The sequence below is a fragment of the Hyla sarda genome, chromosome 3, assembly GCF_029499605.1.
Source record: "Hyla sarda isolate aHylSar1 chromosome 3, aHylSar1.hap1, whole genome shotgun sequence".
Lineage (NCBI taxonomy): Eukaryota > Metazoa > Chordata > Amphibia > Anura > Hylidae > Hyla > Hyla sarda.
In genome coordinates, this window is record NC_079191.1 from 128,067,335 (window position 1) to 128,091,665 (window position 24,331).

At 42.5% G+C, this 24,331-nt stretch overlaps 1 protein-coding gene and 1 long non-coding RNA gene across 3 annotated transcripts in view; one reads left to right on the plus strand and one right to left on the minus strand.

Annotated features, from left to right (window-relative positions):
- Nucleotides 1–24,331, plus strand: part of KCNAB1 (potassium voltage-gated channel subfamily A regulatory beta subunit 1) — a 424,457-nt gene that overhangs the window by 270,386 nt on the left and 129,740 nt on the right. For both annotated transcript variants that reach the window (XM_056565010.1, XM_056565011.1), the window contains exon 2: nt 15,078–15,121. In XM_056565010.1, the coding sequence (XP_056420985.1) occupies nt 15,078–15,121 (44 nt within the window). The remainder of the gene's footprint in view (nt 1–15,077; nt 15,122–24,331) is intronic.
- The window catches only part of LOC130361700 (uncharacterized), a 65,931-nt gene continuing 45,458 nt past the window's right edge, over nt 3,859–24,331 (minus strand). Inside the window, exon 3 of the long non-coding RNA XR_008891118.1 lies at nt 3,859–4,566. This is a non-coding gene — a long non-coding RNA (uncharacterized LOC130361700). The remainder of the gene's footprint in view (nt 4,567–24,331) is intronic.

The window sequence follows — 24,331 nt, forward strand, 5'->3', positions numbered from 1 at the left end:
TCCGAACTATAAAAATATATCATTAATTAAACCGCACGGTCAATGGCGTGCACGCAAAAAAAATCCAAAGTCCAAAAAAGCGCATTTTGGTCACTTTTTATACCATTAAAAAATAAATAAAAAGTGATCAAAAAGTCCGATCAAAACAAAAATCATACCAATAAAAACTTCAGATCACGGCGCAAAAAATGAGTCCTCATACCGCCCTGTACGTGGAAAAATAAAAAAGTTATAGGGGTCAGAAAATGACATTTTTAAACGTATACATTTTCCTGCATGTAGTTATGATTTTTTCCAGAAGTGCGACAAAATCAAACCTATATAAGTAGGGTATCATTTTAACCGTATGGACCTACAGAATAATGATAAGGTATAATTTTTACCGAAATATGCACTGCGTAGAAACGGAAGCCCCCAAAATTTACAAAATGGCGTTTTTTCTTCGATTTTGTCGCACAATGATTTTTTTTCCGTTTCTCCGTGCATTTTTGGGTAAAATGACTAATTTCACTGCAAAGTAGAATTGGCGACGCAAAAAATAAGCCATAATATGGATTTTTAGGTGGAAAATTGAAAGGGTTATGATTTTTAAAAGGTAAGGAGGAAAAAGCGAACGTGCAAAAACTGAAAAACCCTGAGTCCTTAAGGGGTTAATGAGAGTGACCATTTAAGCTCTGGAAAAATAATTACCGCACAAAATTGCACAACTCCATTTTTTTTTTCAGTTTTGCTCTACAAATAAATGTTTTCTGCCTCTGTGATACATTATATAGTAAATCAAAGTAACCTAATGTAACAGTTATCATCAGTAAATGAAATGTTATGGATCTTAAAAGGTGAAAAGAGAGAAAATATAAGTAAACATTTTTTATTTAGACGGTCAGGAAGTGAATAATAATATTAGCTATATTGTACAGATCTCCCGTATGAGTTGAGCTGTGATGTCATGCCTTACTCTCTAAATGCAGTCTTCTGAGTCCCTGCTTTTCTCTTCCCTCCTGTCTGCTCGGGACAAGGCCAGTGATATAAACATAGGCGTGCGCACGGGGTGTGCCGGGAGTGCCCAGACACACCCTAATCCAGTGGCGTTGCGACCCGGGTGTGGCCCGCACCGGGTGACACCAAGACGCTCCGCAGCACCCCCCATCTGTGCCCCACCGTCCTTCACCAGCCCAGACCCCCGCCCCCCCGCTGTGCGGTGCGCCTGTCCGTCAGGCGCACCGCACAGTGCTGCCTCCTGCTCCTTTTTGTGCCCCGCCCCGCTCCGCTCTGGCTCACCTTCAGTTGGTCCGGTCATGTGACGGCGCGTTACTGCCGTCACATGACCATCAGGACGTGACGGTACGCGGCTCGCAGGATTACCGCGCTGAGTGAGTGAATGTTATTTCAACCTGCCTACTGGGTCTGGGGGGAGGGGGTTAATCTGGGGCACCGTACTATCTTCCTACAGGGGGGGGGTCATCAGGGGGGTACTACCTTCTAACAGGGTGGGGGGATCGGGTTAATCTGGGGGGTACTGCATTCCTACAGGGGGGAGAGGGGGTTAAACTGGGGGGTACTACCATCCTACTGGGGGGGTAATCTGGGGGTACTACCTGCCTGCTGGAGGGAGAGGGTTAATCTGGGGGTTACTACCTGCCTGCTGAGGGGAGAGGGTTAATCTGGGGGTACTACCTGCCTGCTGGGGGGAGGGGGTTAATCTTCGGTACTACCGGCCTACCGGGGGGGGAGGGGGTTAATCTGGGGCCCCGAGTAGGCAGGTAGTACCCCCAGATTAACCCTCTCCCCCCCAGTTGGATGGTAGTACCCCCAGATTACCCCCCCCCCAGTAAGAAGGTAGTAGCCTCAAATTAACCCCCTCTTCCTTCCAGTAGGAAGGTAGCACCCCCAGATGCTGGTGGCGTCCATGTCTATTTTGCTTTTGTAGGGAACTGTACTGCACCTAATTTGGGGAATTATACTGCACCTAATGTGGGGGAACTATATTGCACCTAATGTGGGGGAAACTATATTGCACCTAATGTGGGGGAACTATATTGCACCTAATGTGGGGGAACTGTACTGCACCTAATGTGGGGGAACTATACTGCACCTAATGTGGGGGAACTGTACTGCACCTAATGTGGGGGAACTGTACTGCACTTAATGTGGGGAACTGTACTGCACCTAATGTGGGGAACTGTACTGCACCCAATGTTGGGGAACTATACTCCACCTAATGTGGGGGAACTATACTGCACCTAATGTGGGGGGACTATACTGCACCTAATGTGGGGGAACTATACTGCACCTAATGTGGGGGAACTATACTGCCAGCCTAATGTGGGGGAACTATACTGCCAGCCTAATGTGGGGGAACTGTACTGCACCTAATGTGGGGAACTATACTGCACCTAATGTGGGGGGAACTATACTGCACCTAATGTGGGGGGAACTATACTGCACCTAATGTGGGGGGAACTATGCTGCCAACCTAATGTGGGGAACTATACTGCCAACCTAATGTGGGGGAACTATACTGCACCTAATGTGGGGGAACTATACTGCACCTAATGTGGGGAACTATACTGCACCTAATGTGGGGAACTATACTGCACCTAATGTGGGGGAACTATACTGCACCTAATGTGGGGAACTATACTGCACCTAATGTAGGGGAACTGTACTGCACATAATGTGGGGGAACTGTACTGCACTTAATGTAGGGGAACTGTACTGGTGCAGTACAGTTCCCCCACATTAGGTGCAGTACAGTTCCCCCTCATTAGGTGCAGTACAGTTCCCCCTCATTAGGTGCAGTACAGTTCCCCTTCATTAGGTGCAGTACAGTTCCCCCACATTAGGTGCAGTACAGTTCCCCCACATTAGGTGCCACCTAATGTGGGGGAACTGTACTGCCAACCTAATGTGGGGGAACTGTACTGCCAACCTAATGTGGGGGAACTGTACTGCCAACCTAATGTGGGGGAACTGTACTGCCAACCTAATGTGGGGGAACTGTACTGCCAACCTAATGTGCAGGGACTTATACTGCCAACCTAATGTGGTGGGACTTATACTGCACCAAATGTGGGGGAACTATACTGCACCTAATGTGGCGGGACTTATACTGCACCTAATGTGGGGGAACTATACTGCACCTAATGTGGGGGAACTATACTAACTGTGTGCGTATATATATATATATATACATATATATATATGCACGCGCGCAGCGTGAGTTTGTGCTTTAGGGTGCACACCCTAATGCAATAGGCTGCGCACGCCTATGGATATAAAGGTGGGAGTTCATATTTCTGCTTATTAGATTTCTGACTGAATGAAAAAAGCCTTTCTTAATCTCAGTAGTTTCCATCAGAACAGCCTTGCTGCTGTCTTATCTAATAAGTTAAAAATTTAGTGAGCAGTAATGCAAACTTGTAAACGGCCTAGTGCTCAGGATGTGCATAAAACGTAACATTTACTAAATGCAGTTAAAAAAAAAAATGATAAATGTGCCCAAGTGCAACAAATAACTCAAGTATCAAATTGGGTTCTTCAGGGCCCAGCCCGCCCAGTGGTGCCACACCTGCAGGGTATGACTACAACACTTGTAACAGTAGGAGTAAATAGATCTCCTTAGGTGTCAAAAAATGCCTATAAAAAATATGCGTTTCTACCACTGGATATTAAAGTGGTGTCATCAGGGGGGTATATATGCAACAAATAATACAGGACCAACATGAAATGAAATAAAAGATCTTAATCAGGTGGAAAGTGGAGACCTACAGTATCTGTGAAGAAAGTCTGTTCCTACATATCCTGAAAAGGAAAATCAATGCAGAGTACACTTAAGGTAATGTGCCTGTGGAAAAAAAATGCTTTCCCTAGCGGTCATGCCACCATTAAATGCCCATGGAACAAAAGTCATCTGATTCCATTCAGTTTGGAAAAGCTGAGAGAAGACCCCTGGAAACATGCAGGGAGCCAGAGGTGTACAGAGTTACAAGCTCAGCTCATGTGGAAGATCTGTACGCTACAGCTAATACTATTATTTTTGTAAGTTGCTTTATTATACTTTTACACAGGTTGTTTTTTTCACATTGTTTCTTTTGCTGGACAAACTCTTTAAAGTCTCATTCATACCTCAGAATGAAGTAAAAATATGATGGTAACATTCTGTTTCTTCTGTTTCTTGAATCCACTCATGATCCCGGTCAAAAAAAAAAAAAAAAAAGATAAATAATAACTTTCAAAAACTGAAGTGTAAATAAGGTCAAAGTCACTGTCTTCTATCTTCTACTTACCAGTGTCAATTTCATGCATGGCAAAAATTTTCTTATACAAAACGATATTAAAGTGTTACGACCTTGGAAATATAGGAAGATAAAATACAGTTCTTGACCTATTTTCTGTCACATGTTAAGATCCTATTGGAACTTAAAGCACTGACTAAAGCAAATGACAAAAAAAAAATCACCCCGGGTAGAAAACTTCCGACTTCCACAGTTTCCCGATGCATAGAGCTGTCATGTGCATCTGTCACTGCATAGTAAAGTAGGACGTCTTTTATTTACTTCTTGACATCTGAAGAAGAAAGATTGATATTAATAATACGGCATCAGTTCTGGAAGCCTCACTTGAATAAGCCTTAAGCATTTTGATGTTCTTTAGTTCTTTCCCAGAAAATAATGCACTTAGCTGATTTATATGGATATGTCTAAGTACATAAATAAAATACCTCCTGCTACAATGTAAGAATATTGTATTAGAACTTAGCATATAAAAGAACCAGGCGTCAGGTTGAATGCTTTTATGATCACTATGGAACTTTTTGGCAACTTCTTGCTTTATTCTTTTCTACTAAAGTATTCTTTAGTTAAAGCGAGTTTGCATCCATTTGGTATTTTTAACTCTGTAACACTTCGTACAATTCATATTTGTAAGAAGTATGATGATAGGCTGAGGACCACTGGTGATGAGGTAGAATCTGCTTAAGAACCCAATGGGGAGTGTTCAGTTTCTCTGTGGCACCACTATGGGGGAAATCAGTTCCTATTGGATTGTCCACCTAATGTTTTGATGTGTTAGGTCCTTTACGAAAAAAAAAAAAAAAATTCCTGATTTTTACTTTAGGAAATACACTGCTCAAAAAAAAAAAAAATTTTAAAAAGGTAACACTTAAACAACACAATGTATCTCCAAGTCAATCACACTTCTGTGAAATCACACTGTCCACTCAGGAAGCAACACTGATTGACAATCAATTTCACATGCTGTTGTGCAAATGGAACAGACAACAGGTGGAAATTATAGGCAATTAGCAAGACACCCCCCCCCAATAAAGGAGTGGTTCTGCAGGTGGTGACCACAGACCGCTTCTCAGTTCCTATGCTTCCTGCCTGATGATTTGGTCACTTTTAAATGCTGGCGGTGCTTTCACTCTAGTGGTAGCATGAGACGGAGTCTACAACTCACACAAGTGGCTTAGATAGTGCAGCTCATCCAGGATGGCACATCAATGCGAGCTGTGGCAAGAAAGTTTGCTGTGTCTGTTAGCGTAGTGTCCAGAGCATGGAGGCGCTACCAAGGGACAGGCCAGTACATCAGGACACATGGAGGAGGCTGTAGGAGGGCAACAACCCAGCAGCAGGACCTAGACCTTTCTGCAAGGAGGAGCACTGCCAGAGTCCTGCAAAATGACTCCAGCAGGCCACAAATATACACAAGTGTCCATTCAAACGGTCAGAAACAGACTCAATGAGGGTGGTATGAGGGCCTGACGTCCACAGGTGGGGGTTATGCTTACAGCCCAACACCATGCAGGACAATTGGCATTTGCCAGAGAAAACTAAGATTGGCAAGTTCACCCCTGGCGCCCTGTGATCTTCACAGATGAAAGCAGGTTCACACAGCACACATGTCTAGAGACACCATGGAGAACCATGGAGAACGTTCTGCTGCATGACTGGTTTGGCAGTAGGTCAGTAATGGTGTGGGGTGGCATTTCTTTGGGGGTCGCACAGCCCTCCATGTGCTTACCAGAGGTAGCCTGACTGCCATTAGGTACCAAGATGAGATCCTAAGACCCCTTGTGAGACCATATGCTGTTGCGGTTGGTCCTGGGTTCCTCCTAATGCAAGACAATGCTAGACCTCATGTGGCTGAAGTGTGTCAGCAATTCCTGCAAGAAGAAGGCATTGATGCTATGGACTGGGCGGCCCGTTCCCCAGACCTGAATCTGACTGAGCACATCTGGGACATCATGTCTCGCTCCATCCACCAATGCCACATTGCACCACAGACTGTCCAAGAGTTGGATGCTTTAGTCCAGGTCTGGGAGGACATCCCTCAGGAGACCATCCGCCACCTCATCAGGAGCATGCCCAGGCATTGTAGGAAGGTCATAAGGGCCAATGGAGGCCACACATACATTACTGAGCCTCATTTTGACTTGTTTTAAGGACATTACATCAAAGTTGGATCAGCCTGTAGTGTGGTTTTCCACTTTGATTTTGAGTGTGACTCCATATCCAGACCTCCATGGGTTGATAAATTTGATTTCCATTGATAATTTTTTTGTGATTTTGTTGTCAGCACATTCAACTATGTAAAGACGAAAGCATTTCGTACAATTAGTTCATTAATTCAGATCAAGGATGTGTTTTCTTAGTGTTCCCTTTTTTTTTGAGCAGTTTACATATGAGTCTTGAACAGAGAATTCTCTATGACAATATCAATGGCAAAAAAGAGAAACAAAACTGCCTGTGCTAAATATCTGGTGCAGTTTGCACCATAAAACTGGCTTCCATGACTTGCACTACATTTTTAGATACTTTTATACCACTCTCAATAAAGGAGTATAGCTTTCCTGAAAGTGGTCGTGGCCTCAAAGAAACAAGGTGTGGCTTAAGGTATGCCAAACATGTCATTTTTGTGGCTCGCAATTTTGGCATAAAAGTAAGCCAAGTAAGAGCAGGTGAAAGAAGAATAGACAGTCTAAAGATGTCCCCAATTTTCTATTAGAATATTAGACCTGGCCCATTTTTAGACTGTCTAGTCTAAGCTTACACTGTCTAAATATTGGACAGTTTGGCATCTGAAGGAGTACAGCTCTCAGCTGAAGGCTTCTGCTCCATTATTTTAGCAGTTGCTGGGGAGTGTTAAGTCTCAGATGCCAGCCCTCAAACCTTCTTATGGGTTTTTTAACTGTTAGATAAATACAATTGTAGCCCAAATGATAAGACCTTACCATAAGGGAAACCCACCTACATACAAATATATGTGATGCCTATTCATTCCAGTCTCCACAGAACAGATTTTATGGAAAGCTCTGTTTCTTCATTGCATCATAAAAAATGTTACAGATGTACCGATTATATTTTCAACAACTACATTACATACTTACATTCATATTTTTAAGTGAAGAATCCACTAGAATATAATGTGTCCTTATGCTAAGTGCAATAAGGTGTAAATTTATGCAGTTTTATTCGCACTGAGTGTTTTTTCTTTTACTTTATAGTGGCATGTTTAAACTTTAATGGTCTATTCACTCATACAGTAATCTGTGCAGATTTGATGCACTTATTTGATGCGCAGGATTTTCTGCTGCAAATTCCAATGTAAACTGCTTGAATGTAATGTAAACACAATGTAAGCACAGCTTGAAATCCTGGGCATCAAATCTGCACAGAATACTGTACGTGTGAATACACCCTAAAGCTCATTTTTGCTATGGGACTTTTTTTTTTTTTACTTACACCTTTGGTATTATTTGGAAGTTGGAACTCTAGGTGAATATATTATACATGCTGTACTTACCATTCCAAGTGAACCCCCACACCCCGCCTCCTTACAGTGTGGCTGCACTAATTCTCATTTTAGGTTAGTTTGAATCTTTTGCAAAGGATTCAGAAAAGATTACATTTAGTATTCCTTTTTTTGTCTTATGTAGTATACTTATGTGCAAGGAGGTGTAGGCTCAGTTTAATTCCTCTCCAGAATATTGTTATTATTGAGACATGGATATCTTTCACTAACAAACCCTATGTCGCTTAGCAGCAGTAATATACTACAAAAAGAATGCACATTCAGTTCAAACGAAGCAAGATATATACATTTCAGTCCTAAAATATTAACTGTTTAGTATCTACGTACAGAATTTACTAGGGAGTTAAATTATCGAGCTCCCTTTTTTCCATACAAAAAATCCTTATGTGCTTGAAAGGAAAATCATCAATTTGTATCCAGTTCCATTGTCCTTCAGTCAGGGTACACAACATATGACCAGGTGAGACTTCTATTTCTGCATCCCCTATAGTTACACAACTGCTACATAGGGATTTTTTTTATCTTTAGTAATGATCCCCTTTGGTAGCCCTGCTATACAGTAAAACTAGCTCTCTGTTGATTTTGGGCTGTCTCAGCCATGAATTCCTGGACTGGATGCAGGGGCAAAACTATAGAAGGCACATAGGTTTGGGTCACCTTCCAGTCCTGGGGCCTAAGAAGGTCCAAATGTTTTCTGTCTCATGTGATAGATTGTGGGCCCTCTTACAGATGTATAGGGCCCAGGAGCTTTAGGTTACTGTCTATGTGCTGTTTAAAGAGAGGGGAATCTAATGATACCATTCCTAATTTCTGTATCCGCAATGTTCTGCAGAACATTTTTCAGGTGAAATGTATATTTTTGTCATTGCCGTGGCTCTATAAAAGTTGCCCTTTAGGGGGCAACCGTCAACTTGAAAACAACATGCTGAACATATGCTGCTGAGAGCAAATGACCCAAAAGTTGCATATCAGTCACCTTGCTTTGAGCATTGTCATCCTTATACCTACAGCTATAAACATGACTATCTGGCAAGACCCTTAAGATAGTGCTTGCTAATCTCTATGCAATGTGCTGCCACAGAATAAGATGATGGAGGCTGGAAAGCTTCCCAGGAGTTTGCCTCTGGAATACTCATATGTCATTGCCCTTTAACATATCTTCTTTTATTCTGTCAGGACATAGCACATATGAATTGGAATAGAAATCAATTTGAAAAGAAAAGGGATTTTTCAGTAGCTCCAAGCTACACAGATCTAATATCAGTTCGCCTCTATTACTTCAGTATCTCATAGGAAATACATCAGTCAATACCCCTGCGTCTCTGACTTATCTACCATAACCTCCCTGTCAAGACCAATTATTCCATCCTGCACAATGTAACAATTTACAATCCACAATAGAGTTGTCTTGCTCTCCAGTATCTTAGCATATTCTAAGTCTTCTCTAATAGAACTGAAATTTGATGTGGTGGGAACTCACTAGCAAATGTATTTCTGTTGTATTGGGTTGTTCACAAGTAATTGTGCGCTCTAAAATACACTGCTCAAAAAAATAAAAATAAAGGGAACACAAAGATAACATCCTAGATCTGAATGAATGAACTAATTGTATGAAACACTTTCGTCTTTACATAGTTGAATGTGCTGACAACAAAATCACACAAAAATTATCAATGGAAATCAAATTTATTAACCCATGGAGGTCTGGATATGGAGTCACACTCAAAATCAAAGTGGAAAACCACACTTTGATGTAATGTCCTTAAACAAGTAAAAATGAGGCTCAGTAGTGTGTGTGGCCTCCACGTGCCCGTATGACCTCCCTGCAATGCCTGGGCATGCTCCTGATGAGGTGGCGATTGGTCTCCTGAGGGACCAGACCTGGACTAAAGCATCCACCCACTCCTGGACAGTCTGTGGTGCAACGTGGCGTTGGAGGATGGAGCGAGACATGATGTCCCAGATGTGCTCAATCGGATTCAGGTCTGGGGAACGGGCGGGCCAGTCCATAGCATCAATGCCATCCTCTTACAGGAACTGCTGACATACACCAGCCAAATGAGGTCTAGCATTGTCTTGCATTAGGAGTAACCCAGGGCCAACTGCACCAGCATATGGTCTCACAAGGGGTCTTAGGATCTCATCTTGGTACCTAATGGCAGTCAGGCTACCTCTGGCAAGCACATAGAGGGCTGTGCGGCCCCCCAAAGAAATGCCACCCCACACCCTTACTGACCCACCGCCAAAACGGTCATGCTGGAGGATATTGCAGGCAGCAGAATGTTCTCCATAGCATCTCCAGACTCTTCCACATGTGCTCAGTGTGAACCTGCTTTCATCTGTGAAGAGCACAGGGCACCAGTGGCGAATTTGCCAATCTTGGTGTTCTCTGGCAAATGCCAAACATCCTGCACGGTGTTGGGCTGTAAGCACAACCCCCACCTGTGGACGTCGGGCCCTCATACCACCCTCATGGAGTCTGTTTCTGACCGTTTGAGTGGACACATGCACTTTTGTTGCCCGCTGGAGGTCATTTTGCAGGGCTCTGGCAGTGCTCCTCAAGTTCCTCCTTGCAATAAGGCAGAGGTAGCAGTCCTGATGCTGGGTTATTGCCCTCTTATGGCCTCCTCCACATCTCCTAATGTACTGGCCTGTTTCCTGGTAGCGCCTCCATGCTCTGGACACTACACTGACAGACATAGCAAAACCTTCTTGCCACAGCTGGCATTGATGTACCATCCTGGATGAGCTCCACTACCTGAGCCACTTGTGTGGGTTGTAGACTCATGCTTCCACTAGAGTGAAGGCACCGCCAGCATTCAAAAATAACCAAAATATCAGCCAGGAAGCATAGGAACTCAGAAGTGGTTTGTGGTCACCACCTGCAGAACCACTCTTTTATTGGAGGTATCTTGCTAATTGCCTATAATTTCCACCTGTTGTCTGTTCCATTTGCACAACAGCATGTGACATTGATTGTCAATCAGTGTTGCTTCCTGAGTGGACAGTGTGATTTCACAGAAATGTGATTGACTTGGAGTTACATGGTACTGTTTAAGTGTTCCCTTTATATTTTTTTTTTAGCAGTGTAGAATATTTATTTGCTTCTTATAATTTGCTGTGTATAAAGATCCTTGACAGTTGTTTTATAACTTTTCATTACTTTAGAAGGGCAACAAAACATGTATATGTTTATTTAACTAAATGTATACATGCAGGTATAGTGTGGCTGTGTATCTTGTGCTACTGCTTTAAGAAATTGCTGGACATGGCAGTATATTGGAAATATATAGTGTGGGTCCTGGAACCCTTTATTCTAACTCTCATCTTACAGTATTATTATTATTATTATTATTACTTCATAATAATAATCGCCATCTTCGTCTTTTCAACTGCAAGCTTTTTTTTTAAATCTTATTATCATGTACTGTATAATAAGAAATTATAATGGATTTGTAGTACAGTATTTTCCATTGAGAATGCTATGGTGCTCCACTTTTACATTACTCACCCCAGGCTGCCTCATAAAAAAAATAATAAAAGTGTTAATGGAGTTCTGTAGTGAAATCTAACTTATCCCCTATACAAAGGATAGAGGATAAGTTATAGATCGCAAGGGGTCCGACCGCTGGGACCTCCCACAATATCCTGTATGGTGCCTCGGCAGTCTGCTGGATACGCCAACTCCATGTATCCCATAGAAATACATTGAGGGGACGTTTCGGCCATGGTTTTCTGTGGGGGTCGGAACGGCCACTTCTGGCAGACTACCGGGTCCCCGTTCAGGAGATCACGGGGTCCCAGTGGTTGGGCCCCCCGTGATCTGTAACTTATCCCCTCCCCTTTGGATAGGGGATAAGTTATATGTCACTGCACTACTCCTTTAACTCACCTTCCTCGCAGCATCCAGTATCAGGATGCCTCGTCTGGGGCTGGTAACATTGCTTTCCCCCATTGCTTTCAGATCGGCTGAGCGGCACTGTGACATCGGGGGAGATTTATCAAAACCTGTGCAAAGGAAAAGTTGCCCAGTTGCCCATAGCAACCAATCAGATCGCTTCTTTCATTTTGCAGAGGCCTTGTTAAAAAATGAAAGGAGCGAGCCAATTGGTTGCTATGGGGAACTGGGCAACTTTTCCTTTGCACAGGTTTTGATAAATCTCCCCCATCATGTCTACAGCTTCAGGCGGCTCTGAGAAGAAGACTGTCAGCAGAGATCGTCTGGAGACGTGAAAAAGGAGCATATGGGAGGAGGAGAAATGTTAAAGGTTTTATTGTTTTATCAGGCAGGCTGTGGGCCCAGTTTGTATAAATAAATACATTAACAATGTAGTCTTATCAGGTATAGGAAAATGTGCCAAATCATTTACACTCCTGTTTGGAACAGTCACAAAAAATGTTTTGTTTTTGTTTTAAATTTCAGACTAAATAAATGGTTGTTCCCAAAATAATACGTAAAATCTTATAATATCCATCTCACAAGGGAAAGTAGGAACAAGACAGATGTTCTGCAGATGTCTAGATGGTTTATAACATAATAATGTACAAATTACTGGCTACAATAGAAGATAAAAAGTTCTGTATTCTGCCATAATTTTTTCTGTCAGGGGCACAATCATCAATTGAAAATATGTACCAGGCAAGAACAAAGCGTCCAATGGAATAGTCCCAAAAGAAGTGCTGTGCTGCTTTCAGGGAAGGAAAAATGTTAGCAAGCCTGGCATATATCCAATACAGAAAGTATAAACATGGTTATTATTTTTGTTTCTGTTGCCATGTTTCACCATATCAGTAAATGAGCAATACTGAGAGCAAGTATCCAGCTGGATTAACTTTATTTCAACATAGTTAATACAAGAGTGTTCAGCTTAAGGCAGTGGTCACACGTCAGAGTTCCTTCACGGAATTCTGCACGCAAATTCTGCCGTAAGTTCAGCGGAAATTAATTGCACATTCACTTTAATGGCGTCCTTGTAGCAGAAGCTCTGTGTGAATGGGACAGGGGAATCCCTTTAGGGTGCGTTCCCACAGGACGTATACGCAGCGTATTTGACGCTGCGCAAATTTTACGGCAGCAGCGGGAAATACGCTGCGTATCCCTTGCTCACTATACACACAGCGCATTCCGGCGGCAGCCCTATGTGTGTAGTGAGTTTTGGAGGCGGGGCCGTGTGCCGGCGTGTCTGTGACGCGCGGCCCCGCCTCAAAAACTCACTGCACACATAGGGCTGCCGGCGGAAAGCCCTGTGTGTATAGTGAGCAAGGGATACACAGCGTATTTCCCGCTGCTGCCATAAATTTTGCGCAGCGTCAAATACGCTGCATATACGCCCTGTGGGAACGCACCCTAAAGGTGTATCGGCTATAAAGTAATGCAGAATTTTCATGCGGAATTTTATGCAGAAATTCTGGCATGTGAATATAGCCTAACACTTTATTAGTCACAACATTCAGGCTTTTTTCTTAAAGTAACTTTTATATGGCAGGACTACTCTTAAGTGCAGTCCTGTGAGTCCTGAAATCTAAAAGTATACATTTGAGAATTGGCTTATCACTAGGAGACTTAAAGGGGTACTCCGCTGCTCAGCGTTTGGAACAAACTGATGTCATAGCCCCGCACCCTCATGATTTAATGCCCCACCCCCTCAATGCAAGTCTATGGGAGGGGGCGTGACTGCCATCACGCCCCCTCCCATAGTCTTGCATTGAGGGGGTGGGGGTGTGAAGTCATGAGGGGGCGGGGCTTTGATGTCACGAGCTCCTGACGCCGGCTCCAGTGTTCAGAACAGTTTGTTCCAAGCGCTGAGCAGTGTAATACCCCTTTAATTCGATCCTCCAGTATCCTAATACTATACCAGCCATTTAGAGCAGTGTGAATTCAGACTAGAGTGAATAGGGTGTGCAATATCTCAGGCAGCTGTTCTATTCAAGTTAAACTAACGCAATTTCTGAAATTCCATATACAAAGTGGTGAAGATTTAGAACCTTCTTTGCAATGCATGCATATATTTAATCATATTAAAGATAATACGGTTCCCATCTGAAGCATTTATGGGACAACTATAAGTGTTACTAGCTCAGATCTTTCCATATCTACTGATGCTAATTCTTTGGACACTTTGGGGGAGATTTATCAAAACCTGTTTAGAGGAAAAGTTGCTGAGTTGCCCATAGCAACCAATCAGATCACTTCTTTCATTTCTGAAAAGGTCAGTGAAAAATGAAAGAAGCGATCTGATTGGTTGCTATAAGCAGCTCAGCAACTTTTCCTTTGGACAAGTTTTGATAAATCTCCCCCTTTGTGTTGGGAAATGGGGGCCAGAAGAACCCCCTCTGCTCCTAATATTACAGTGGATATGCCATAAATATCCTAATAGTGTAGAACTCTCACCCAGATCAGTGGCATAGCTAGGTTGGTGGCACTTGAGGCAAGGCAAAGTATTGAGATCCCCTCCCAAACCGGAATATGAAAGTAACATAGTGGCGTACAAGGTATCCATTACTGTTCTCCAGGGATGCACACAGGATTTTCCCAAGGATTGGAGTTTAAAAAATAAAACAATACTTCCACACCAGTACTACAGATTACTACTGCAGTGACTAAGTAATACTATTATACTGGTATTAAATGAAAACCACTATGCACAGCCGACTATCACCAATAACACCACTATACAAGGGATGCATAATGTACATACAGAAGCAAGGAGGGGAGGAGTCTGAAATCTAGCATTACTGGTAGTACACAGGAAGTCAGCTGACCCAGGACATACCATATTAAACACTGTGATTTTCTGTGGGTCAGGTTAGAGATCACATGGCTCAGTTACAGCAATGAAATGGATGCAACTGTGCTGCAATAACAAATGTCACTGTAGGTCTAGTAATGCTGAGTGTGCATGATTTGGGCCAAGAAAATAATAATGTTTGGAGATCTACTTTAATACCATGGCTGCAGAGCACTTCTCTTGCACAAAAAGATCTAATGATTGTATAACAAACTTGGATAGCATAGTCTTCAAGCCTTTTCCTTCCTTTTCCTAATATTGCTGTGCTTGTAGAAATAGAAAGATTCCCAAGATTAAAACTACCCAAGGGTAAGACATAAAGAAAATAATTGAGCTCTTTATTGGTTCTGTGGGAGTTACATATGTTGTGTACATGGGTGTGTTAGGTAGATGTTAAAATGGATGTTTACAAGATCACATGATATTTCTAAACATTGCTCTGTATTATTGACAACAATGTTCTTGCTTATTTTCTAGGAATCTTGGAAAATCTGGACTTCGGGTATCGTGTCTTGGACTTGGTAAGTGTAATATTCTAATAGTCATGTAAACACGAGACTTGGTTACTGCTAAAGGGGTACTCTGCCCCTAGACATCTTATCCCCTATCCAAAGGATAGGGGATAAGATGTCAGATCGCTGGGGTCCTGCTGCTGGGGATCTACCATGCGGCACCCACCTGTAGTGGCTTCCGGAACCGCTGGAGGTCCTCAGGCTGAGTCCATCTCGACCACGGGGACGGAAGATCGTGACGTCACGACTCCGCCCCCGTGTGACGTTACACCCCGCCCCTCAATGCAAGTCTATGGGAGGGGGCGTGACAGCTCATACGCTAAAGAGCAAGAAACTGATGCACTAAATGCATGGTGTGGCAGCATTCAAGGGAAACTGACTTCGGGTTAGAAGACCCTAAAGACACAATACACTTCAATGCAAGGAGATCAGATCTCTCCTCTTCCCTGAACCGGCTGGGGGAATCAGGTAGCTGTGGGGCGGAAGTGCTGCTTACCAGTCCGGACAATTGGCGTTATAGTCCTATTGAGTAGCCCTGGCCTAAACTTTGCTTCTATATAAAGAAATGGCCTACACAGTGTCTGCTGTATTAAATAACATGTTCTACACTGTTCCACCTCCTATACTGTGACTCATGTCAAAAAGCAAAGGTTCTGCCCCCACATTAAATAATACTCATCTTCTAACAATCATAAGCAGTTTTGGGGGCCATTTTGGAATCCTGACACTACCTTGTTCTGCATAGAGAGAACAAGGTGTACAGGGCATCTGTCAGACCCTCCAGTTTGCGCCCCAACAGCTGCAGCCAGTTACAATTCACATAACTGTGGGTGTGGCTTATTTTAGACTAGTGCATACAGACATTTAGTACACTGGGAAACAAGATAATAAGATCATCACCTCCAGGAAGTATCTCACATTCATAGAATGGAGGAACTTACTGCTGACTCACGTAATCAACTGTTACGCTACGTCGCCGTCTGGCACCGTTGGTCGGTGTTTATGTCATCCCGGGACTTCCCTACCCTTCACCTCACCAATTGACCACACTACCCGTCACATGCTTACAGATCAGGTCCCCTGCCCATTACGCCTATAGTGAGTTGCTTGTTTCCCATGTTACGGACCTTATTGCTGACTGCCACTGATGTAATGTTGTCGTGGGGGGTTGTGGTCATCCTGATTCCAGAGGAAAGTGCCTTCTCTCTTCTCCCAGATCCTACTCCCACCCACCATCTTTCCCACCTCTCTCTCTCACCCCTCTTTCTCCTCTTCTATCTTCTTTCCTTTTATTTCTCTTCCCTTTTTGCAACCTGCCCTCGTATTCCTCTCCCCCCCCCTTTTTTTTTTTTACTTTTCTCTCCCTTTCCCGGTTTGTGCTATATAGGGTATATATTATGTATCTGGGTTACGGATCATTGCTTCAGCTTAGCCATGTTGGATCTGCAGCCTAATAACTGCGGCTCCCCTCGTGCCTCAGGCCCCACCTCGGTGAGCAGTGTCGACCCCATGTTTCAGCATATGTAGGTGTGGGGCAAGGAGGGGAGTTCTAGTCGTAACAGAGATGTTGTCCGAAATGTGTTGCTGCAGCATTACCATGTACCAACTTACCCATGTTGTGGAATTGTTTCGGGAACCCATATATATTTTTCATTTTGTTTTGTATGCTTATTTGTTGAAAATCAATAAACATTGAATTTGAAAAAAAAAAAAGATCATCACACAAAATCCATTTTAGTATACCACCAATAGAAGCTAGAACCAAAATACAGTTGAAATGTTCATAACCCATAAGTACACATTATTTCCTTATAACTACACTAAAAACACAAGGGACACTCAAACATGGGCCCTATTATAGCTGCTTCTAGTACATTGCATTTCACTATATGATTAATTGTGGAGAGTGGGCAAAGGGAGAATATGGGGATCAAAATTCAATAAAACAGTAAGAATAAGCCAAGGCAAGATGCAAGACAATGCAAGCTAAAAGACAGTCAAGGAGACTGGGGGTCAAGACATAATTCATGCTGTAGAAAACTAAGTAGGTGGTTGTAAATAAAAATAAACATATCAACCATGTTACAACCTGAAAGCCAGTGTCTGCTTATTAACTCTATGCAATTCAGAGCATCAAATCCAATTTCTATTTTGTTTTACTTGTACCTCATGGTGTTTAGTTTAAAATGTTCTACACTTTTCTGTCGAAAGGATCAGTCTGCATTTGAATGGTATTCACCTAAGGAGAGTGTGTTTTAGCTTGGTAATCCATTACACATGTTGTTCATTACTTTTGTCTTGTTATTGCTAAATCATTTACTTACACTGTAAGAAGCCTGATAATATGTATATCTGTGGTTATGTTAGCATCTGTATAGTAACTTTATTGCAAACAATGGCAGAGTTATGGGATATTATATTGTAGAGAAGTGCAGAGGTGTCATATGGGACCATAGTGCCCTTTGTCATCATTGTCATTATATATGGCCAGTAACCTGATGGGAGATATCCCATAAGTCGTCCTCTCATATATAATGTGATGGCACATATTCTATGTGACAGGACATCCTTGACCATATCTAGCCAACCAATTATTCACAAAGTGATAATATGGTCAACTACAAATATCTCACCATCTCTAGGAGTCCACCTTATAAATACATATTTCACTACATCTGTAAAATAATTAATAGTTACAAATAAGAGACAAGTATAGATTATAAAATATCTTTATTAACGAAAACTAGATAACTAAATTGCAAATATACTACTCAAAAAAATTAAGGGAACACTAAGATAACACATCCTAGATCTGAATGAATGAACTAATCGTAAGAAATACTTTCGTCTTTACATAGTTGAATGTGCTGACAACAAAATCACACAATAATTATCAATGGAAATCAAATTTATCAACCCATGGAGGTCTGGATATGGAGTCACACTCAAAATCAAAGTGGAAAACCACACTACAGGCTGATCCAACTTTGATGTAATGTCCTTAAAACAAGTCAAAATGAGGCTCAGTAGTGTGTTTGGCCTCCACGTGCCCGTATGACCTCCCTACAATGTCTGGGCATGCTCCTGATGAGGTGGCGGATGGTCTCCTGCTGGATGTCCTTCCAGACCTGAACTAAAGTATTCGACAACTTCTGGACAGTCTGTGGTGCAACGTGACATTGGTGGATGGAGCAAGACCTGTTGTCCCAGATGTGCTCAATCGGATTCAGGTCTGTGGAACGGGCGGGCCAATCCATAGCATCAATGCCTTCCTCTTGCAGGAACTGCTGACACACTCTATCAACATGAGGTCTAGCATTGTCTTGCCTTAGAAGGAAGCCAGGGCACACCGCACCAGCATATGGTCCCACAAGGGGTCTGAGGATCTCATCTCGGTACCTATTGGCAGTCAGGCTACCTCTGGCAAGCACATGGAGGGCTGTCCGGCCCCCCAAAGAAATGCCACTTCACACCATTGCTGACCCAACGCCAAACCGGTTGTGCTGGAGGATGTTGAAGGCAGCAGAACGTTCTCCAAGGCGTCTCCAGAATCTGTCATGTCTGTCAGATGTGCTAAGTGTGAACCTGCTTTAATCTGTGAAGAGCACAGGGCGCCAGAGGCGAATTTGCCAATCTTGATGTTCTCTGGCAAATGCCAAATGTGCTGCACAGTGTTGGGCTGTAAGCACAACCCTTGCCTGTGGATGTCGGGCCCTCATACCACCCTCATGGAGTCTGTTTCTGACCGTTTGAGTGGACACATGCACATTTGTGGCCTGCTGGAGGTCATTTTGCAGGGCTCTGGCAGTGCTCCTCCTTGCACAAAGGCGGAGGTAACGGTCCTGCTGCTGGGTTGTTGCCCTCCTACAGCCTCCTCCAGGTCTCCTAATGTACTGGCCTGTCTCCTTGTAGCGCCTCCATGCTCTGGACATTACACTGACAGACCCCGAAAACCTTCTTGCCACAGCTCGCATTGATGTGCCATCCTGGATGAGCTGCACTACCTGAGCCACTTGTGTGGGCTGTAGACTCTGTCTCATGCTACTACTAGAGTGAAAGCACCGCCAGCATTCAAAAGTTACCAAAACATCAGCCAGGAAGCATAGGAACTGAGTAGTGGTCTGTGGTCACCACCTACACTCCTTTATTGGGGATGTCTTGCTTATTGCCTATAATTTCCACCTGTTGTCTGTTCCATTTGCACAACAGCATGTGAAATTGATTGTCAATCAGTGTTGCTTCCTGAGTGGACAGTGTGATTTCACCGTAGTGTTATTGACTTCCAGTTACATTGTGTTGTTTAAGCGTTCCCTTTATTTTTTTGAGCAGTGTATATCAATTAGGTGTTCAGCATAAAAAATGTATGCAGACTTAGCCTATGAACATCTCTTCAATACAAACCTATATGTTGGGACATGTGTATCAAGCACGGGATCCGGCTTCTGGGACCAAGTTAAATGTCATGCGCAGTGAATAATGAAGGCGCACGTAATACTGTGACATGCACCATAGACCGAACCCAGCCAGCGGCTCCTGAGACTAAGTTTACTGTCATGTGCAGTGAACAGTGAAAGCGCTAATAATACCGTGACATGCGCCATAGACCGAACCTGTCCAGCAGGTAAGTATCATGACATGCACAGCGAACAGGAAAATTACGAATGTGGTCTAAGTCCTAAGGCATGCGCGGGATTGTAAGGGACTTTGAATGAATAGCAGAAGGACCCTCATTGGATAGGAGAGGAGCAGGATATGACATTGGACCAAAGTTATATAAGAGCCCTTGACAAAGCTGATTCATCGGCGAAACATCGGGGAGGCTATAATGCATCTTTCAATCAGCAGCAGTGTACTTTAACACTATTACAGAAAACAACCATGAAGTGGTAGCCTGAGAGGGAACTTTCCTACTTCCTACATGGTGATACATATAGTGCATTGGCACAGTAAATATACCACTTTGTGGAAGTGAGATCTGCTCAATCACATGGTGCACAATAGTGCTTTCAGCACAATATTAGAGTCACATTGTGATTAAAATTTTTCTATTTGAGTAGCATACACTCTACGGAGCCCAATAAACATTATAATTTTTAGGGGGGGGGGTCTTTAGTTTGGGCATTATTGCTAAGGGGGTTCCCCTTAGGTTTGTTTTTGATAAGTTCAGTACCCTGGGACCTTCTGGGAGAACTGTTTATTGATATGGGACCATAATACCAATAATCAGATACATTTTAGACTAAAGTCTCCTTAGATCCTCTTTAAGCCTTATAGTAGGTTACTTACCATTAAACAAAACAATATAATTCCTGGCTGGCGTTTTCTTTTACCCAATTCCCTATGCTGTGTAAGGTGAATCGAAAACAGGTGAAGCACGCCAGCTCATCTCCGTGTCCAGCCAGTGCACGGATTGGTGTGGACTCACCACAAAGGATCAGCAAAAAAACAGGTATCCAGCATGGTAACTCTTCTGAACGTAGTAACTTTATTATAAATTTGCACGGTACATGGGACAAGCAGACAGTGACACGTTTCGGCCTGGTCACCAGGCCTTATTCATACAAATTGTTTTAAATCACATGAATCCTATATAGGCAGAGGAGGCTGACGTCACCCCACAAACACCTGTGAGGTCCCAACAGTCTCCACCCTTCGCACATAATAAATAAAACAAAATATACAATGGAAGAAAACATAGTACTAAATGCTACACATTCCAGCAAAATATTAAAACTAAATATATATGTGCAAACAACAAACATTACACATAATATATGAAAGTAGTGCATCATAAATGAAATTATACTATAAAACACCTTTCTTGTATTGCACCTGGAACATAATAGCATTCTAGACTGTTGGAAGAATAGAGGCATAGAAATATATAGTGCGGACTGCGAGCACAGATGTGAACATGGCTCAATAGAAAATAAATAAAGGAAAACTGGGTCAATATCATATATTTTGCATAAAAATTTTAATTTACAAAAGAATTAGTAATGTAATGTAACATCTATTCTTTTATTGAGACCTTTAGGAACTCGACTATTCAATTTTAAAATAGTTTTTGCTTGATGTTTCCACCCCTGGCAGGTTACGTCACCTGCCAGGGTTGGGAACATCAAGCAAAAACTATTGGACTGTGAAATATTTAGCATTTTAAAATTAGATAGTGAATAGTTTGTATGAGTAAGGCCTGGTGACCAGACCGAAACGCGTCACTATCCACTTTTATAATAAAGTTACTACGTTCAGGCAGACTGTTTCAAAAATTCACAGTTCACAGACCCAATAGAGAATTAAAAAAAAGCATCAGGTGTGTGGAGGAGCAGCCTTCATAAAATGTATGGCCGTAAGAGAGATTGATAAACCAACCAAGTAAAGTAGGATAGAACATCTTAAGTTAATTGTTACTGAGACAATATGTGAAAGGAAAGAAAAAAGAAAAAAAATTGAAGGGAAGGAGTTGAGCGGAAAAATTTTAAAGGGGTATTTCAGGCCAAAACTTTTTTTTATATATCAACTGGCTCCGGAAAGTTAAACAGATTTGTAAATTACTTCTATTAAAAAATCTTAATCCTTCCAATAGTTATTAGCTTCTGAAGTTGAGTTGTTGTTTTCTGTCTAACTGCTCTCTGATGACTCACGTCCCGGGAGCTGTGCAGTTCCTATGTGGATATTCTCCCATCATGCACAGCTCCCGGGACGTGACACCATCATTGAGCAGTTAGACAGAAAACTTCAGAAGCTAATAACTATTGGAGGGATTAAGATTTTTTAATAGAAGTAATTTACAAATCTGTTTAACTTTCCGGAGCCAGTTGATATATATAAAAAAAGGTTTTGCCTGGAATACCCCTTTAAAGAATATATTAAATGGGCAGTTTGACTTTAGAAAACTTTTTACATGTGGTAGGAACATTCCAAACAATTTGATCAATTGAGGTTTGAGAGTTAAGACCCTGACCAATTGATATAATGAGTTGATAAAAGCGTACTAAGCAAGACAAACTTACAATGTAAGTCTAAGGGATTGTCTCGGTCATGTGACTTAGCCATACACTTCTTTCCCTGCTCACTCTAGCGATCGGTTGGGGTCTAAATACTTAGACCCCAACCGAATGAAACTTTTGACATGTCTTAACAGCATGTATAAAAAATTAAGACCCCACTGCACGGGATCAACTAATTATTCAGTTTCACATCAGCACTCTGGTGGCGGTGCTCACGCCGGCTTGGCTTAACATATATATTCATAAAGGAGAATAGGAAAAGAGGACGCAGATCACTCACCACTATTCAGATGCTGTGTTCTTTATTCGTAAAGTAACAGGTGGTTATACATGGACGGATGAAGCGGCAGGGCAGAAGGTGGTAAGGAGCTGCGTCCGAAGCTGTTGTTGGTCTCAGGAATGGAATTAAGTTTCTGTTGTCTTTTTTTAAATAAAATATGTTCACCCTGTACGACTATTGACTGCTTGCCGCAATCTACATAGCGGTGTATTACTTTCTTGTTTACAAACACTTTAATGTCAGGAAAGCCTTGGCTTTAAAAAGACATTTACCGTATTTTTCGCCCTATAGAACGCACCGGCATATAAGACGAACCCAATTTTAAAGGTTCAAAATCTAGAAAAAAAAATGTTGGGAGTTGTAGTTTTGCAAAATCTGGAGGTCCGCAGGTTGAAGACCACTGGTATAGGAGGTAATACTCACGTGTCCCCGCCGCTCCGGACCATCACCGCTCGTCACCACTGCCCTGGATGTCGCTCCATCGCGGTCTCCGCGTCCCCGTGGTGTCCTCGACGCCCCGGACATTTTCTTCCCTGGCATCCACGCTCTCCGTCGCAGTCATCACGTCGCCACGCACACCATTCCAATTGGATGACGGGACGGCGTGCGCGACGACGTGATGACGTAAAAGGAGAGCGCCGGCCATGCAGGGGATCCCGGCACGGAGCAGACACCGAGGAGGCAGGTAAGGTCCCTCCCGGTGCAGCCAGGTTAGTGTCACTTTCGCTTCAGATGCGGCGGTCAGCTTTGATTGCAACGTCTGAAGGGTTAATACAGGGCATCACCGCGATCGGTGATGTCCTGTATTAGCCGCGGGTCCCGGCCATTGATGGCCGCAAGGACCGCCGCGATAGGTGTGTATTCGCCAGATAAGACGCACCAACTTTCCCCCCCCCCATTTTTGGGGAAGAAAAAGTGCATCTTATACGGCGAAAAATAAGGTAAGTCATATTTGCAGTGAAGGGTCTAACATACCAGCAGTGTAAACAGATGGAATCCATTGTGTGCGTCCTTACTGAATTGAAAGCTCTGCAGTTTAATAACTTTCTGAGTGGAATTATGCAGGGATAGTTATGAGTTCATCTCATTGGAGGACTCTCTATAGAACATATTCATTATTACGATAACAATATTTGTTATTTTATTGTCCACTTAACTATTAGCAGAGATCCTTGGGTAGGGTGTGCGGCCATATTTATAGCAATATTCTAAATTAAAGAGTTCAAGCTGAATTCTAATGACACTGTAAATACATCAAAGGGAAGCCCCAAGGAAGCAGAAGAGGGAGGAAAATAAGAAAATTTCCATGATTTTTATGGTGTGGTAGCTATGGTTACAGAGTCTGTGGGTGTCTCACTCTGTGATTTAAAGCAGAAACACTTGAACACATTTATGAATGCCCAGATACGAAAAGCAATAGGAATACATAGTAAGAAATTTCTCTTTTTGGGACACTTTTAGATAACTAGACTCATCAGGCTCTGCTGGATCTAAGCTCATCAGCCAGAATGATAATCAGCTGCAAGATAAAATCATTCCAATTGTAAAGCGTATTCCCTCGGTGGACATAGAGTTAATAATGCAGTTCTATCTGGACTGCCTGGCAAATTGGACACTTATTTTTTTGTGCAGCAAAAGCCTGAATTAGTTTTAGTGTTGGAAACAATATCTACTTTATAAAAGATTAAAGCTTCTGTATGCATTACAGTATAATAAGGTTATATATCATTTAACTCCCAAATATTTTAGGAAAATGCACACCAAAAATGGTAAAATAGTCATAAATGAAATTAACAATTTTGCAGCCAGATACTGAAATGAAATGCATTTTTATTTTTCCTTATAATGCTGAGTTCCAAAACTAAACTTAATTAAATTGTGTTAAATAAAATGTATACCTCAAAGGAGTATTCTCATATTAAAGAG